The sequence below is a fragment of the Amphiprion ocellaris genome, chromosome 15 (assembly GCF_022539595.1).
Source record: "Amphiprion ocellaris isolate individual 3 ecotype Okinawa chromosome 15, ASM2253959v1, whole genome shotgun sequence".
In the NCBI taxonomy this organism is placed as follows: Eukaryota; Metazoa; Chordata; class Actinopteri; family Pomacentridae; genus Amphiprion; species Amphiprion ocellaris.
In genome coordinates, this window is record NC_072780.1 from 21,593,923 (window position 1) to 21,611,985 (window position 18,063).

The following is an 18,063-nucleotide window of genomic DNA, read 5'->3' on the forward strand; positions in this document are numbered from 1 at the left end:
CGGTGCATTGGCTGTATACCGAATTAGTATGTGGCCGCTAATAACTTTAAAGGGCTTTTAAAATCCCGTAATTCCTATGAAGTACGCGCGCGCACACACACAGAGGGGCAGGTTTATAATGTCTCATATTTTGAGACGAGGTTCGGGGAAACTGTTCGGTACCAAACAGCTCCTGGAGGAGCCCCGCTGTGTCTGGTCGGGTATCGGGAGTTAACAGGCTCGCAATGAGATGTCTGTAAATAGGCAGAACAAGGTGAAGCTGGACGGTACGCCGGCTCGCAGCTCGCAGCTCCTCCGGTATCCGAGCTCACACTGACCACTGCCGAATCCGCTCCAGCACAAAAGACAGAATGGATGCCCCCCTCTCCTCCCCAGCCACCGCCCCCTCCTCCAGAAGATAACGTAATAAACCCCCGTTCCGTTTCCAGAGTTGCTTATTTAGACGACAATACGACTGACTCACCTTCCTAAGTGGGATGGAAGCACGGCGGCGTGAGAAACGTGTTCTAATGTCCACTGTTTATTCCGTAAATTCGCAGCACTGGCTGTCCGCTGCTCACCGTCCGCCGCTGTGACTGACTGCTTGGAGAATGTGCCGAACCGCCGCTGTCAAGGCAGCAGCAGCCACCGCTCAGGGTCTGACTGGATCTAGGAGAATAAAAGCCTGGATGAAAAAAAAAAGTTTTATTGGCTTTTCAAAAGAACCACTAGCCACACAAACACAATCAAGTAAAAAAAAAATAATCTCCTGTGATTTGCAGAGATATTTGTGCAGTGAGATAAGTCAAGATAGGAGTAGCTTAATTACAAAGGAAACTCGTGCTAAATATTATGAGAACAGATACACTGATTAATTGAAAAGCAAAGATACAAATGCACATTGCTAAAAATAAAAATAAGCAAGCAAAAAACTGAAAAGAAAAAAATAGATAGAAAAGTAAATAGTCAATGCTACTCAAGTAATAATGCAATGCTACATTTGACAATGTAATATTGCACACAGAAATGAAATATTGCACAGTAAATTGAAATATTGCACTCTATGCTGAAACTGACATTGAACAGATAATAAGAAAGAATTATTGTGATATTGTTAAGTGAAATTAAGTGTTTTGGCCGTTGTGATTCAGTAATTAACTTTGAAATAGTGCACAAAATTATGTATATAGCATGGCTCTTGATTTAATTGCTAATTTTGCTGAATTTTCCCAAGCTTGTTGTATTTCCCTTATGCTAATGCTGTAACATATTAATTCCAATGCTTTTGACATACAAAATTGTATTTTATCGCCACCAAATTTCCGTTGACACTTCTCATCTTCTTCTTTTGTTTAGTCTTTGCTTTTGAAGACACAATATTAGGATTTTTTAGGAATGTATTTATTTATTTATTTTTTTTTATTTATTTATTTTTTTTGGCCTTTTTATCAGACAGGTGCAGTGAAAGAGAGACAGGAAACGGGAGAAGAGTCGGGAGAAGACATGCAGCAAAGGGCCACGAGCGGGAATCGAACCCGGGCCACTGCGTCGGGGACCAGCCTCTGTACATAGATCGTCTGCTCAACGCGTTGAGCTATACGGGCGCCCATATTAGGATTTTTTAATGCTCGTGAAAATAGCTGTGAATATATTCAGTCTTCAGTCACACTTGCTTTGTCGCCTTTTCTCCAACTGTCTGATAAATCTTTTATTTGTTGGTAGAGAATCTTCACTTCCGGTACTTTTCTTTATTACGGGAACTTGACGGAACAGACCTCCGTGCGCGCTCCCCCGCGAGTGCGCGCTGTGTGCTCTGTGAAGCGTTATGGCAGGCTTTGATGATAGTGTAGACTACAAAGGAAGTGCAAAAGACGAGAATAGCGAGCATGCTGACAAGCCATCCCGTCTGAAAAGTGTGCATTAAGATTTCAGAAGCAATTTCCTCGATCTGAATGATTAAAAGTGCTGGTAGTGAGATGCACGGAGCCCTATTATAGCAGCTGAGTTGTTAATGAAGTCTGAGCTTTGATGCACGACTGATGCAGCCCCTTATTCAAATCATAAAAACATTGATACCACTTAGTACTTATGAAATGAGTAAGTAAAACAGGTAGATTTGAAAATGGTGGAACTCGGTATGTATAAATAACTAAATGAAAGCTTTTTACTTCAAACAGTGCAAATCTATGATTATCTGTAGCATTTTTTTTACTCTGTTGCTAATTAAATAATTTAGTCATTGTTATTAATTGTCCATGGCTTGTGCCGACCGCGTCACCACTGCGGAACCATTTTTTTAGTCGATGTTTCTGTGACGTTGGTACAATGACGGACATTAGCTCTTCAACATGCGCCATTGACAACAAACGTAGCAGTGTAGCATACGGCGCCTCTGCTACTTTCGTTCATTTTATGCTAGCTTGTTAGGAGAATTATTTTTTTCTGTAGTAAATAAACGACACATTTCTAAACAATGGAGACTATTTTAGAGCAACAGCGTCGCTACCACGAAGAGAAAGAGAGGCTAATGGATGCTAAAACAAAAGAAATGTTACACAAGAAGTCCACGGTGAGCACTGTCGCTTTATGCTAGCATTAGCTTAAACTTCATGCTTATCTTTATTGCAAACATACATTAAAATGAGCAAACTATTTTCTTCAAATCTTGTTTCAGCTGCGGGAGCAAATTAACTCTGACCATCGAACAAGAGCAATGTTGGATGTAAGTAACAGTTTTGAACTACTATAAACGACTAATACCGGGCGGCTAGTGTTATCATAGGTTATTTAGATAATAACGTTTCCAGAGCTACAGTTAACATGCTGGTAACATTTTAAGGCGGGCTATACATTGTTGCTCAGAGTATCTACGGTAACACAAGACCTGAGCAATATAACTAAATTTACCCAAGTAACACCGTCCAAGAGATGGTGTCCCTGTGAAATGACACTACAAAATTTATCTTAAATGTGCTTAGTATTCCAGGTATCGAAATTAGCTTTACTAGTTTACATAAGTCTGTATTAGTAGAGTATGCTGGAACATTCTGCATACAGTGATCCATTTAAGTCATAAACGAACATTGCAACATCTGTATAGGTTACTCCCATTAAAATATGCCCACTGTACAGCAGCCGCATTTTAAAACTGAAACAGAAGTTGGAAGTTGAAGGAGCAGATGTCGGAAAAAAAGGTTTTGGAAATACAGTTTCTTCATCCAAACAAATCGGAATTCACGATTGACTGTGTTAATAATGGGGTTTACTGCTATTGTTAATGTTCAACTTTGGAAACAAAGTAAAACACACATACTAAAAAACAACATTGCATTAGTTTTGTGTGTTGGGAATAAAGTTTTGAAGAGAAAAAATGGGCATATTCAGAGTAAATGATATATTATCCGTTAAACTTTTATTGTAGAATAGTCATGGAAGTGAGACCCATGTCAGTTTTCTTTTTGTAACAAGCAGAGAAAAAAAGTCTTAACATGATGTGTTTGAGTTGACTTGCTTTACTTCACATTGCACTTCGAGCAAGGTGAGTTTTGCACGTGTATATTGTTGTGTTGGAATGATATATTGTGCAGTCCTAGTCTGATGGTCTGTTTGTGTTCTGACAGAGGTATATGGAAGTGAGTGGAAATCTCAGAGACTCCTATGAAGACAAAGATGGGTACGTTTTTTTTAGTGACTAACTAAACGACCATACTTAAGATAAGTCCTTTATTTCTCCCCACGCCAGGGGAAATTTACATTGTCACAGCAGCCCATGCAACAGTAGATGTACTTGTCTTCACTCATATACATGTGCTGGATGGATTTCTCCAAATTAGAAATTTTGTGGTTTTTTTTTTTTTTTTTTGTTTTTTTACAAAATGCCTGTTATTTGAACTTTTTCACATGTCATTTCAAATGATTTTGTCTAGTTCTTAGTTTTTCCTGTTAAAATTAGAAATGTGGAATATACTCATTATTTCTGTGCTTGTTGTGGATTCTTGGATTCTGTTGGACAGAATGAGGAGGGATGAACTTGCTGCAATCTCAGGACCAAATGAGTTTGCAGAGTTCTACAATAGGCTGAAGCAAATAAAGGAGTTTCACAGGAAGCACCCAAATGAGGTATTTAACTTCATTATAAACAGTGAAGTTAGACATTATATAAACTTTGTAAAACAGAATCTCAGTGACTGTTTTCATGTATTTTCGGTAGATTTCCATCCCCATGTCTGCAGAGTTTGAGGAGCTGATGAAAGCCAGAGACAACCCCAGTGAGGAGGCTCAGAGTAAGTCCAAATCCAGCTCAAACATTTGCTATCATTTCATCTTTGGTAGGGTTTCTCTCACATCAGAAAAAAAAAACAATCTCCAGCCCAGCAGTGCTAAAAACCAGAGAGGGGGCTATAACAAGGTAGCCGGTCTAATAAGACATGAATAGATCCAGATCAGAAGATCACAGGAAATCAATTGATGCCTGTGGTCAAAGGAAGTTGTTTCAGCAGTAAGAATGATGGCAGTCAGTGGGGAAACTCACAGAATGTAATCACAAAGCTGCACTGCATAAAATTTGCATAGAAACAGTCACAAGTAATAGTTTCTGCCAGCAGTTCTAAAGAGGAAACCTGAAAATCAATGGTATTAGTTTTTTTTTCTGCATGAGGTCAGTCTAGAGCTGCAGTGATTGACACAGCAGTCTGTTGTCATGGAATTACAGCCTGAATAGCTTTGAAGAAATTCAGAGCAATTCTTTAGCTAAAGTACATTTTCTGTGTAACTGACAACTGTGGTAAAGTAGCTAACTTACCTTCTGTTTGGTGAAAATCTTGTGTAGTCTTTTGGACTTATGCATATGTAGTTATTCAATTGTTCCATTTTTGTACAAATGATGTGTGGCAAAATTACATTTCTTATCCTGTCTCAAGCTAAAACTACAATTTTCATAGCAACAGTTTCCTGTGGCCTGCAAAGTCCATCAATAATTCTGTAGTTCAATTTTTTTTTCACTACATTTGAGCTTAAAGCAGAGAATAATTCAACACCAGTTGTTAAAATTAGGAGTATTATTAGAATAGTTATACATCCTCGCACTGGCCTGTCTGTCTTTCTGGTAACTAGAAAGATGACACAGTCACCTCATTCACATAGTTGTGATAAAGCTATGTTATAGTTGACTGAATCCAACCTATTGGTAAAAATGCTACAGATGCTAGTTATTAATCAAGTTTTTAGGAGTGCTTCACCTGCTCGGATCACTTGGTGTCCTTTTGCCATGTTCCCTGTGCTTCATCAGTTAATGTGACTGAACATTATATTGACTGAACTGACTGCTATGAGACTGAAATCACTGTATGTGACAATATGCCTCTTGGCTATTCAGTAACCCCGAGAGAATGTCTGCAATGTGGGGAGGGTGCTGTCGGTAAAAACACAGGGTGAGGGGTGTTGAGAGATGTTCCAAAAAGCTGGTACAGCAAACTTGGGACTTAATCCTGAATTATGAGTTGACCAACCATGAGATTGAGAGCTCAGAAGCTGTGTCCAAAAGCAATCCCTTGTTCATTCATTTACTCTTCCCTGTATTCTAGACAGTCAGTAGTTCACTCCGTAGTGCAAGCAGAACTGTCATGAAGTTGGGTATTGAACCTGGGTTTATGAGTGATGCTCTATCAGGACAACAGAGATAAAACAGATGAGGCACTCATGTGCAGCATCCTGTCAAGATGAAAGCACTGAGATATGTTTACTCAAGAATAGAAAAGAAACTCAAATAAAAATGTGCTTTGAGACAGGTGAAACATATTCAGATTTGACTTCAGTAAACCATAAAAGCTAGGGCAAGGGTGTATGATCTTAGGGTCTAGACTGACCATATGATATGAGCATGTTTCAGAGGAGTCATACACATCACATCACTACAAGCACTGTTTATAGGAATTTTATTTTGAAAGTTCAGTTGCTACTCAGCATCTAGTCCCAGACCATTTTGTCTTATGTTTCCCTACCAGAAAGGTGGCCAGGTCACTATTGTGACAGCCAGTGTCATTCAGTTGCCTGTCCAATGAGTCTGTCAGCTAATGTCAGTGGTCTTTGTTCTGCTCAGCAAAAGATCTGCAGTGAGCTGGAAGGCCACTCTAACCAGAACCTGCAGCAGGTGGAGAATTGGTTCATGTGCTGCTACGCCAAGCTCATAGTCTGCAGAGCAGGACAAGGACGCCATAAAGTCAGCTTGTGATTAGACTGCTGACTACCATCACCAGCTGTAGTTCTAGATGGTGGAGTTAGAATCCATCCTTATCTGTGGGACAACAGCTCACTGGAGAAGAAGCTGCATATATTGCACACAAAGTACTCAACAATTAAAATATTCCCAGTAGAGCCTTCATTCAGTGGTAACTCACTGGTATTATTTCTCTCATATGTCCTAGAGTTCTGGTGACTCCATATTTTTCTGACACATTACTGCTGAGGAGGTTTTTAGTATATTTGAGCCTGGCTCTCTATTGCTAATTAACTCTGCAGATTAATCTTAGTTGGTTAACACTAGGGCTGCCACTAACGAATCAATGAATCGCCTGAGCACGATACGTTGTCAAAAGCGGAAGTGAGCACGCAATGCAACAGCAATCACCGTCCGAGGGGAGCATGTAACACGGACGGACATCTGCGCCGTATCGCACATATATTATATATGCACGATACAGCGGGGATGCTCAGGCTGTATCGTAAACGCGGGCATCCGCGGGTATCCACGTTTACGATACAGCGCGGATGACCACGGTATGTCGTGCATATATAATATATGTGCGATGCAGCGCGTATGTCCGTCCGTGTTGCGCGCTCCGCTCGGGCGGTGATTGCTGTTGCATTGCGTGCTCACTTCCGCTTTTGTTGACGTATCGTGCTCAGGCGATTTATCGATTCGTCGTTAGTGGCAGCCCAAGTTAACACACGGCTCTGAAATGCATTGCTGAGAAAGATCTGTGTATCCTCCACAGACATGGTGGAGTTCACTGATGAGGAAGGATATGGCCGCTACCTTGATCTCCATGACTGCTACCTGAAGTACATCAACTTGAAAGGAGCTGAGGTTATTACCCTTTAAAGTCTGATAATTCTTACTCATAAGTGAAGAATGAAAATCCAAACCGGACCTGTGTTTTTCTAAGTATTCTCTGTGCCATCTCTATTTACAGAAACTGGAGTATATCACCTACCTGTCTTCATTTGACCAGCTGTTTGACATCCCCAAGGACAGGAAAAATGCTGAATACAAAAGGTAGGTACATTCTGCTAGCTCCCAATTAAAACTGACCGTGTAGAACTTTAGTTTGAAAGTTTATCCACCTGTAAAGATGAGAGAATAGTCACCCTCCTCATCAATATAGACGCTAATGTGTGCCATTGGTTGTGCAGATATTTAGAGATGGTGCTGGAGTACCTGCAGGACTACACAGACCGGGTCAAACCTCTGCTGGACCAGAACGAGCTCTACGGCAAAGTATTGACAGACTTTGAGAAAAAATGGGATAACGGGACATTTCCAGGCTGGCCTGTAAGTTTTCCTCAAAGGACAAATGTGTGATGAGTTTGAGTTTTGTGATCTGATCTCTCACCTTCATTGTGTTTTTTTTTTCATTTGACTGTAGAAAGAGACAAGTAGTGCTTTGACACATGCCGGAGCTCATCTGGACCTCTCTGCCTTTTCTTCTTGGGAGGTAAAAAAATAACCCTCATACCTAAATATTTAGCATTTAATATTAACATTAAGTTTGCTTGTGCTTTTACTCATGTGTTTTTCTTTTGTTCTTTTGTGCAGGAGTTGGCCTCTTTGGGTCTGGACAGACTGAAGTCTGCTCTGATGGCGTTAGGACTGAAGTGTGGAGGGTGAGCTTGCAGAACAAAGAACAGTAAAGCTGCTGTGATATTAGCTCTGTTTCAGTGGTGGTTGAACTACCAAACCTACACCTTGCATTACATCCACTTAACTGCACTGACAGTTTGCAAACGTTGATTAGGGAAATTTAAGTCTCAGTTATGTCGGTCAGGCAGAAATGGAGATTCAACAAACTGCAGGAAAAAATAATGAAAGAAGTTTACCGAAAAATAAGGAGTTCAACGATACAAAGAGTAGAAAACTGCAAAGGTTGAAATCCATTGATTCCATCTCTTCTTTCCTTCAGTTGCCAGCACCACAGCCCCACTTACTATACTACAAGCAACACATGTAAAGGATGACATAAATTGGAAACATCTTCAGAATTACAAACCTTCCGTGCTTCTTTAATACTCAGGTTATGAGGACACGGCTATTAATGGATCTTAGTGATTTTGTATCAACTGATTAATTGTCTTTCATGATTTGGTTGATGAGAAATACAGTCATTGTTGCAGTAGGCATGTGGGACTTGTAGTGCAACTGTCTGATAATATAATGAGGTTTAGTTATACTTGTGTTTAGGTGATCACTGAACACCTGTACACGCTGCACAAACTGTAATCCAGTTTGTCTCATCAAGCGATAGAGGTATCTTATTAGGATTTTCAATAACTTCTCCTACTTTTCAGTGCATGTCCAAAGCATTTTTTTCTGTTCATTGTGACCATATGCATACCTCATATTATAGGACATGTTGAAACTGATCATTTAGGGCTATGTTCAGTCATAAAGCTGTTAGCTGTGGAGATTTGCAGAAAAATAGTGAATTTAAACAGACTGGCAAATTAAAGTTGTGTTTTGTAATTTGTAAATGTATTTTTTTGTTAAAGTCAAAGTCAGATTGGCTTAGATTTAGAGATAAAACACAGGGACTAGTTGCGTTTCCATCCACGTATTCTTATGCACATTTTTAGTTTGTGCATATCTTACCCTGAGTGGAAATGCAGAATCGTTTCAAGCTATGTTGAGATGGTGTAATTTTTTGCAGTTTTCTGTGGTTGCTCCCTTAACACACTTCAAGCTGGTTTAATTCTAAAGCTGCTGACTGTTTCAAGTGGGGTCAGAGTAAGCTAGACCTCTGAAGTGTCTGGCTCCATTTCAGGCATTAGAAACTCACATCTATGTTTCATGATGACGAACTAAAAAGAATGTAGAAACATTTTGGGAATGCCACACTTCTGTGTTAGACTGGAGCACTTCCAGATGCATCCTCTTGTTGTGTAATCTTCTTTTGCTGTGGTTTAAAGGCACCAACTCGAGAATAAGCACCACCTAGTATTTGCCTAACAGTGGCACATGGAACAAGCAGTAGTTTGTGTTTTCTCTGAACAGTTCTATTAAAGTTTGGCTAAAATTTCCACTTCATTTGTCCGGAATCCCAGCTTCTGTCACCTGAGGTCTTCAGTGTCTGTACTGGTGAAAGAAACAGATAATATTTCACATCTTGCTTTTAGCTTTCTTAAAGGTTCCCTTATTAATGTTAGGTTTTACCATCAGTTAAGTTGGTTTCAGTTGTCTCTGACTGTGTAGAGAGCTCAGCTGTATCTAAAAAAGTGTTTTATCTGTGTTTGCAGTCACAAGTCTTTCAATGTATTTTTTCAGAACATGGAAAATACATGGGGCAAATTGGGTTACTATGACAACAGGCAACCCTGCGCTCTGCCACATTTAACAGTGTGTATAGTGCTTACCAATTTTCTCTGTTTTGATGTTCTTGAAAGCACACTTTAAAAATTCAGTTAGGGCAAATGTCACCCTGTAATGTATGGGGGGGGGGCGACTGATCTTATTGCAGCTTCTCCTGATCCTTAAAACACCGCAAGGTGTCATGGCACCCAGTTTGGGAACAGCTGGTCTGGTGACAAGTGTTCAAACACAAATCATGGAGCTTTTACAGTAACTAGCAGGATTCATTTAGACTCATTCAGAATGGGGGAGCAGTTAATATTAATATATGGGAATAATTATTAATATCACTGTTAGTGCACATTCTGCAAGTTATGAGTTTGGTCAGCTGTTTATTCTTCACTGTGTGTGTGTGGACAGAACTCTGGAGGAGAGAGCTCAGAGACTCTTCAGCACCAAAGGCAAATCCCTGGAATCACTGGACCCATCACTGTTTGCCAAGAATCCTAAAGCCAAAGGCCCTAAAAAGTAAGTGTGTGTAATAATTTTAGTCTAACGCTGACAGTGTCTTATGATAGTGTTCATTATATAATTCATAACAATTTCCATCCGTCACTCTTACAGAGATACGGAGCGTAACAAGGAAATTGCCTTCCTGGAAGCTCAAGTCTATGAATATGTGGAGATCCTCGGGGTGAGTCAGTGGATAATCAGCTGCTGCTGGAATTCACACTTCAAGGGTTTGATCCAGCATTTTTAAAAAAGTGTTGCCCAACTTGTTGTGGTCAATATGAGCTCAGGTATGACAGTTTTATTAACGGCTGTGGGTATTGTGGGCGACTACAGGAGCAGAGACAGCTGACTCATGAGAACGTGCAGAGGAAGCAGGCCAGAACCGGAGAGGAGCGTGAAGAGGAGGAGGAAGAACAGCTCAGTGAGAGTGAGAGCGAAGATGAAGACAACGAGATCATCTACAACCCTAAGAACTTGCCACTGGGCTGGGACGGCAAGGTAAGGCTACTATATTGTCAAAAATGATCACTTCCTCTGCACAGAACAACACACATGCAACATTCCAAATAACGTTTAAAGTTCATGAAGTCAACTCTAAATCCAGGGGACCATCTTTTAGAACACTGGGGATTGTAAACTGTCTTTGAGAGTTTATTTTAAAATATATTTTGACTGAATAGAAAATACAAAAATGACTACTCCATTTCCACTTTTGCTTCTGTCTTCAGCTCTGGATAACTGATATAAAACTACCTGTGTATGTTACCACAGAAACCAGATTTAAAACTGTGATGTCCTGTGAAATACAGTGGGATTTACTTGGTGCTGATAGGCTTAATCACCATTGTGTGATCTCGTTTGACATGAGTTTGAATTTAACAGACGTTTATTTATATGGAAACATCCTGTATTTTGTCTTTAAATCAAAAAGCTGTACACTGTCACACACCTTTCTATGTTAGTCAGACAATGATCCACATCCATATCAGAAAGCCTAACTAGTTATGCTTCATTCACAGCTCAGTTGGAAAGTGTCAGTAGTTTGGCACTTTGAACTGCAATAAGAGCCAATATACAGTGCCGTCTGTCTTTTCAGCCTCACACTGTTGTGTTTGTATGTGCTGCACACACTTTATTTACTGGGATGAACTTCATATGTGTTTGCTGACTGCTATTTTATTCCCTCCAGCCAATTCCATACTGGCTCTATAAACTCCATGGGCTGAACATCAACTACAACTGTGAGATCTGTGGAAACTACACTTACAGAGGACCCAAAGCCTTCCAGAGACACTTTGCGGTATGTTGTTATTTTATTTCATTTAACACTAGCAAATCTCTTTGAGATTAAATGTCTGTTTTAAACAAGATTCCCTTTCCATGACAGCACAAATATAGATGTTACAGACAGGATTATACACATTCACATCATAATTTGGAAAAAGAATTAGGAAGCGTCAAAGGCTCATCAAAGATTTATCACCAACCCAGCACAGACGTTCAGGTGGCAGCAACAAGCCTCCATTTGGCCTCCAAGGATGTGCAAGACTTGATTTTAAAGTATAATGGACTCAATGTTAGAGAGGACTATTGAATGTGTGTTTTTTGTAATTCTGTTTTGTAGGAGTGGAGGCATGCCCACGGTATGCGCTGTCTGGGAATTCCCAACACCGCTCATTTTGCCAATGTCACACAGATCGAGGATGCCGTCTCTTGTAAGTTCTCCCTCCATCTGGTCATGACAGTAACTTTGTGGATGTTCATGTATCTGTGACGCTGGTTTTTAATGAGCCATTTGATGCTGCTTGTTAACTCCAGTGTGGGCAAAGCTGAAGTCCCAGAAGGCATCAGAGCGGTGGCAGCCGGACACAGAGGTTAGTACACAGTCAGAATAACTACTATAGGACATAATGCTTTCTGGATGTTATGCATCTGCTCATCCCTTCCTTTTCGATTTTCAGGAAGAGTATGAGGACTCTAGTGGAAATGTCGTCAATAAGAAGACCTACGAGGATCTGAAGCGACAAGGCTTGTTGTAGATGGATGACATGACCGAGTGACACAGAAGAAATGAAAAAGACGTAACATCTAAGTAGCCTCCTTTAAAATTGATTATATTTTTTATCACACATTTGCTCATGTTTCTTTTTATTTGTAAGTAGTAATGTTTTACAGACTGTGTCCCTCCCTCCATTCCTCCCTTTCATAACTTTGTAATGTGGCAACTATTGATCATTATAATAAACTGAGTACTTTTGTCACTGCTTTGTTTTTATCACGTCTTTGTTAAATTGATCCGCTGTGCCCTGCTGGTGAGCTTGTTTCTATTCAGAGCCTTTACTAAGGAAATGTATCCAGAGAGCAGCCTAAGAGTTGATCCCTGCATTCAAAGTCCATCTGATGAAAGTATTGTGAAAATGTGCATGCTGCAATTCTACAATTTAATTTAGCAGATCCTGTGTGTATGTACAGCTCTGAGATATGTAGAAAGGTACTTAAGTAACAGTACTTTAATAAATCTAAGTGTATTGTCTTTCCATTGCTCTCTAGAAGGATTCTGACTTAAATTACGGGCTGTATACAGGCAGCTATGAGGAAGTGCACTTCAATTTATTGGTGCCATTAACTCATAACAATATTTTAACTGTCTTTACAAATGAACACTTAGATATATCATTCTGTAGGGCTTCTGAAGTTCTCAGCAGAGATGGGAAAACCTGTCAAAAAAGTAACAATCCACACATACACTACCATTCAAAAGTTTAGAGTCAATTAGAAATGCCCTTATTTTTGAAAGAAAATCTTTTTTTTTTCAATGAAGATAACATTAAATGAGTCAGAAATACAGTGTGGACATTGTTCATGCAGGAAATGACTATTGTAGCTGGAAATGGATTTTAATGGAATATCTACTTAGGGATACAGAGGCCCATTTTCAGCAACCGTCACTCCTGTGTTCTAATGGTACATTAGAACACAAGAACAAATGTGAGTTTTTATCGAAAACATGAAATTGTCTGGGTGACCCCAAACTTTTGACCGGTAGTGGATTTTTTAAGATGTTCTTTTTCTCCTCAAGAGCTGAACCCCAAAGCCATGTTGGTCAATAGGAACCTTCAAAGAAAGCTATTATTCTAATAGGTTTCAGACAATGGTGCGTTGACAAAGAGGGGAATTGTGCTAATTCTGACACCTCTGTTCCTCATTGCAGAGGTAGAGAAACTGCATCGATATGTAAATCTGGAAAAGGTTCTTATAGCAAGGTTAGATAGTAAGGTATTGCACCAAAGGTGTTTTGGCCACATTCACCATTGTACAAAAATTACCTTGTGTAAAGTAGTAAGATGATGGTGCACACTGACGCTGAAGCTGAAAACAGCTTTCCCTGCAAACTGCAATTATTTCTCATTCTCCAAGATTGGGATAAACTGTACAGTAGTGACTTACTGAAGAAGACTAACTGCTACTGAAGAAGCTTCGGCTTTTTCAACTGACTGTATATTCAACATGTTGTCATAAAAAACTGCAGTCAAAGTCAGTATAAATCTATATCTTATTTTACATACTGAAGAAAAGTGAAAAAAAAAAAAAACGGTCTTCTAGTGTCAAACTATTAACATTGTCCTGTACTCTATTTCTGATTTGTACTTTTACTTCAGCAGGATGCTGAATGCAGGATTTTAACTTGCAATAAAATATTTTGTTGTTGTATTGGTACTTTTATTTAAGAACGGCTCTGACTTCTTCTATCACTGAAATTCGTGGTCTACAATAGTAACTGATGTGTCATAAAATAAGAAGCGACAAATCACCAGGAATTCATTTACGGCTATTTAAATTTTTCCACAAATTCTGGCAGCATCACCTGTTGAATCCTGAACTGGCTGACATCTTCACATTTCATGGAATACCAAACTCAGATAAATTAGCTCATTATCTGCTCCCACAGCCCCCTAGGGGCTCTAGTGAATATTTCATTTGTTTACAGGTGAAGCAAACTAAGAGGGACCTTGATTGTCTGGTTCAGGCAGCTTCACATTAGTCTGAGTGGCATTTTTGATTCTGAGGGAAGGAGAAATGGGCTTTTTTATCCTGAGAAGGCTCATTTTTCTGCTTGCTGTGTTCAGCACTAATGACTGTAATTACTTGTAAGCAGTCCATGCATGAATTAAATTAGATGGAATGATTTTGATGTCACAGAAGCAGCAATGTATCATTCCTGCAGAGCTATGCATGATTAATAGTGAGCTGAAGTGAGAAGAAAGAGGCCCAGCTCTGCTCACAATCACCCTCAAACCAATATATAGAGCTAAATATGACATTTCCCAATAGGTAAAATCATTGACCGCTTTGTATCAAGGCACCCTTTACATACTGTTATGTATACACACAGACATTTTTTTGGGGGGGAAAGATTTGATTTCCTCCACCTCCTCACACTACAAGGTGCAGTATCTCCTGGAGCTCCTATGGAGCAGTCATCCACTGCAAGAAGATGCCAATTAAACAGTGGCTTTAAATATCTTCAAAAGCAAGAGATGCACTGAAGAGACAGGAAGAGGTGCAACACAATTACAATGTATTGAACAACATTTCAGTTGAGCAATAATTCAAAAACACACTACATTCACATTAAATCTCCCAATAGCATTTTATGTGATCCAGGGAGGTGATCCATAAAATGATGAAGGAGCTCGACTAAGAGAAGTTTATCATTGTGAAATGGAACCAGTCTTTAACCTTTGATGGATGTTATTTTCTTAAGTTCAAGCAAAAGGACATAAATCTATGCATTCCTGCAGAGGAGCCAGCATCCATCTCTGCACTGAAGGAGATTCATCCCTTTGTGCAATGGCTTGTTTTTTCACTCCTAAAGTTGTAACACAAATTGCATTGTTGCATCTAAAACAGTGGAAGCTAAGTGCTTTTTAAACTCTTTAAAGCAAGTGTTAGTTGTATTGAAATCCCAGGTGCTACTTCCATCACAACAATTCCTCCAACTGACCATAACCTTCACCCAGTGAAAAGTAGCAAGATAACAGAGACGAGTCATGTGAGCTAACAGACATATGAAACAAACAACACCTTTATTTAAGTCATTTGTTTTCAAAGGAAAGATTCTTTTGACCTGCTCCAATGCTAAACACTTTGTTTGGAGATGCCTGTCCAATGTGCACACGTTTAAGCTTTCATTACTGAGCACTTCCTGACAAAAAACACACTGAAGCCGCTTCTCTGCATTTCAGCGGCTTTGGCAAAATCCGCACGTTCTTATATTTGTGTTTCTACATCATAAATTTAACTTTAATCATATTTTCACATCCAAATTATGAGAGCATGAGAATAACACCACCCGAGTTGAACAGACCAGCCTAAAAAAAAAAAACTCTTCTTCTCTTCATTTTGCTCTGCCAATTCACAGTCCAGTAAAAATGGGTCAATGACCATCAGATAAAAGTAACACAAGCCATGGCAGCAGCAAACAGCTGATCTGCAGGTTGTTTTTACCTCCTTTACACTCCTTTCTCTTTAACTTGTTCCTCTTGTTGACAAAGAACACCTTCCCTTCAACATTTACATTGTCCCTCAATTGTGAGCATATAATAAGACATGATGGGCATTTAGGACTTCTGGATCCTCTTGGGTATTGAAGATAGTGACAAACAAATCCAGGACCTATGGTAGTAAAATTAGACCGTTACTCATTCAATTAAACTTTGTTGAATTTGGACAAGGTTGCAGTTCCTCAGAACAGAATGGACCCATGAAGACTCCTCTACCTTGAAATATAATTCAGAGTTTTGTTGTGCCAACAGATGAGGCATATCCACTAGACCATCTGCTGAATGCTGGGCTGTAAACAGGAGAGTTTTTCCTGCACAACATACACAAGCTTGGAACCCTCTCAGTGGAAATTTATTATTTGGCTGTCAGTTCGCTTTATTTGTCTGAATGTCTTTCCTCAGTCAGTCTCTGCTGTCCTCTGCTTTTGGAGCAAAGATTTTAACCAAAGCATTTCTTCAATTCAGTCAACACTTTAAATGAGTCCTTTTAGCTAAACCCCACTCGTCAGCATCTACCTGAGGGATTTTATGAAGGTAGCAGATTGTCTGTTTTTACAGCTTGAACATGAGAACATCTGACCGAACAAATTCTCATTTTCACTTTATTCTGATCCTGCACAAGGTGCCTCATTAAATTTGTAAAGAGAAGATGCCCCTGCTGATGACTGTCTCCAGGCAAGCTTTGTGGAGTGGCAAAAAAAAAGATGCCCCGGGTGGAGATTTCTAAAAGTATTACACAGGGCCAAATTCTTCAGGATCTGTTAGTCAATGATGAGCCATGTTGCCAGGTTTGTGTGGGACTGGATGATTTGGCACATCTCAGCTTCAGTGTGTATTCTAGACTGTTTGTGAATTATCTGTACCTAAGCAATAGTGGTTGGGAAGAGGGGCCATGTCATTTATTACCAACTGTAGACAAAAATGCCTCCCACAGTGATTCAAGTGATCATTAACATATTTTAATTTAAAATTTGAGCGATGTTACAGTATTTGTCATTATATTATTGGCTTCTAATGAGCTCGTGATGTTGCATTGTGAGGAAAATCACATAGACAGTGGTACATTTGGTTGGTTATAGTTAATAGTGAGGTGTGTTTATGTTCATTATCCTGCTGTAGGATGAATCATTCTGCACAAAGATACTAACCAGAGGGTGGAGCATGTCTCTGAACAATAGACTGCTACTTCTGCTTGGTCAGGGTTGACTCGATTCGCTGCAGGTGTCCAACTTCAGAGTAGCAAGCTTGATGCATTGATCTTCAGATGGTGTGCTGACTTTTGGTCTGACTAATCCTGCTTTGGTTACAACTGATCCAGTTGTCTGAAATATCTTTGATTGTCATACACCACCCCCTTAGAAACTGTTAGTCTGGCCATGATTTTGCCTCTGAGAAAGTCCCTTTTTGTTCAGAATAACAATCAGATTTCTGACACTTTCACTTAGTTCTTATTCTATGTTTCCCACAATCACAGTAAAGTGAACAATGTTCTCCTAGAAACCTGAGGCATGAACATATTTCTAGCAGGTGGACAATGGCTGCAGGTTTCACTGAACAATCTTTTAATGAGTCTATCAAATCCACCTAAGAGTCATTTCAACCCTGCTTCTACGTACAAAAGAGTTAATATTGTCACTACCACTAATCTGCTTCAGTCTGTGTGCCGGTCTAAAAATACAGCAAAAATGTCTTCATGCTACACTTAAGAACTTACCCTTACATTTATTGTATTACGCCATCAGGATTGAGTGAGGATATATTTTTAAAGGCAGACAAAGACATTAGACCACTTACATGTTGATTTCTTATCATTGTAAAACAAAGGATGCCATCAGGAGGTTGTAGTTGCCTCCTATATTCAATGTACCATTGCAAATATTAATGTGCCTCTTGACTGTATCATTTCCAAGTCTTAGTTCCAGTGATTTTTTTAAAGCAGAACAAAGGGTGGACTGATGAGCTGTACTGCCTTTTATCCAACATGTAGGTGTTTATCAGAAAGAAGTTTGAATAGTTTCCATATAGCTTGTAAACTCCACCAGATGGGGCTCTTGCATGTGAATGCAGAGTTATTATGGAAAACAAAATGTAAAAAGGAAGGTCTTAAAGAATGTATTGCACATATGCATATATAACTAGCTACGATGCCATGGTAATTGCAGAATGCCTCTCTAACTATGTGTGCTCTATTGCTGCATTCTTACTGAAGTGGATAACTTGACCTGAAACAAACTCAGTACTGGAGTCTGTAAGTGGAGAATATCACAATTTTGTAGAGGTGCTATGAAGAGATTTCTCTCATGATTAAAACTATAGTTCTACCTCAGACAGCTACGGCAGTAAACTGTTGCTTACTTACACTGACACACTAGTAGCAGTCAAGTAACCAATCTAATTTTTTACAGTACATTTAGACTGTAATGTCTGCACACCAGAGTTTTATCTGCA

General features: G+C 39.5%; 2 protein-coding genes across 2 annotated transcripts in view; one reads left to right on the plus strand and one right to left on the minus strand.

Moving 5' to 3' along the window:
- LOC111573404 (ubiquitin-conjugating enzyme E2 E2-like) overlaps nt 1-598 on the minus strand; it is a 75,471-nt gene extending 74,873 nt beyond the window's left edge. Inside the window, exon 1 of the mRNA XM_023277539.3 lies at nt 464-598. The gene's annotated coding sequence lies outside the window, so the exon portion shown is untranslated. The remainder of the gene's footprint in view (nt 1-463) is intronic.
- A 1,713-nt stretch (nt 599-2,311) lies between these two features.
- On the plus strand, nt 2,312-12,312 carry sf3a3 (splicing factor 3a, subunit 3). Its single transcript, XM_023277544.3, has 17 exons — nt 2,312-2,548; nt 2,654-2,701; nt 3,600-3,652; nt 3,993-4,098; nt 4,190-4,262; nt 6,972-7,063; nt 7,170-7,252; nt 7,390-7,528; nt 7,623-7,691; nt 7,793-7,860; nt 9,959-10,066; nt 10,163-10,232; nt 10,385-10,549; nt 11,241-11,351; nt 11,676-11,766; nt 11,870-11,925; nt 12,013-12,312. The coding sequence occupies exons 1-17, from the start codon at nt 2,453-2,455 to the stop codon at nt 12,088-12,090; spliced, it is 1,506 nt and encodes a 501-aa protein (XP_023133312.1). The 5' UTR covers nt 2,312-2,452; the 3' UTR covers nt 12,091-12,312.
- Nucleotides 12,313-18,063: the final 5,751 nt, after the last annotated feature.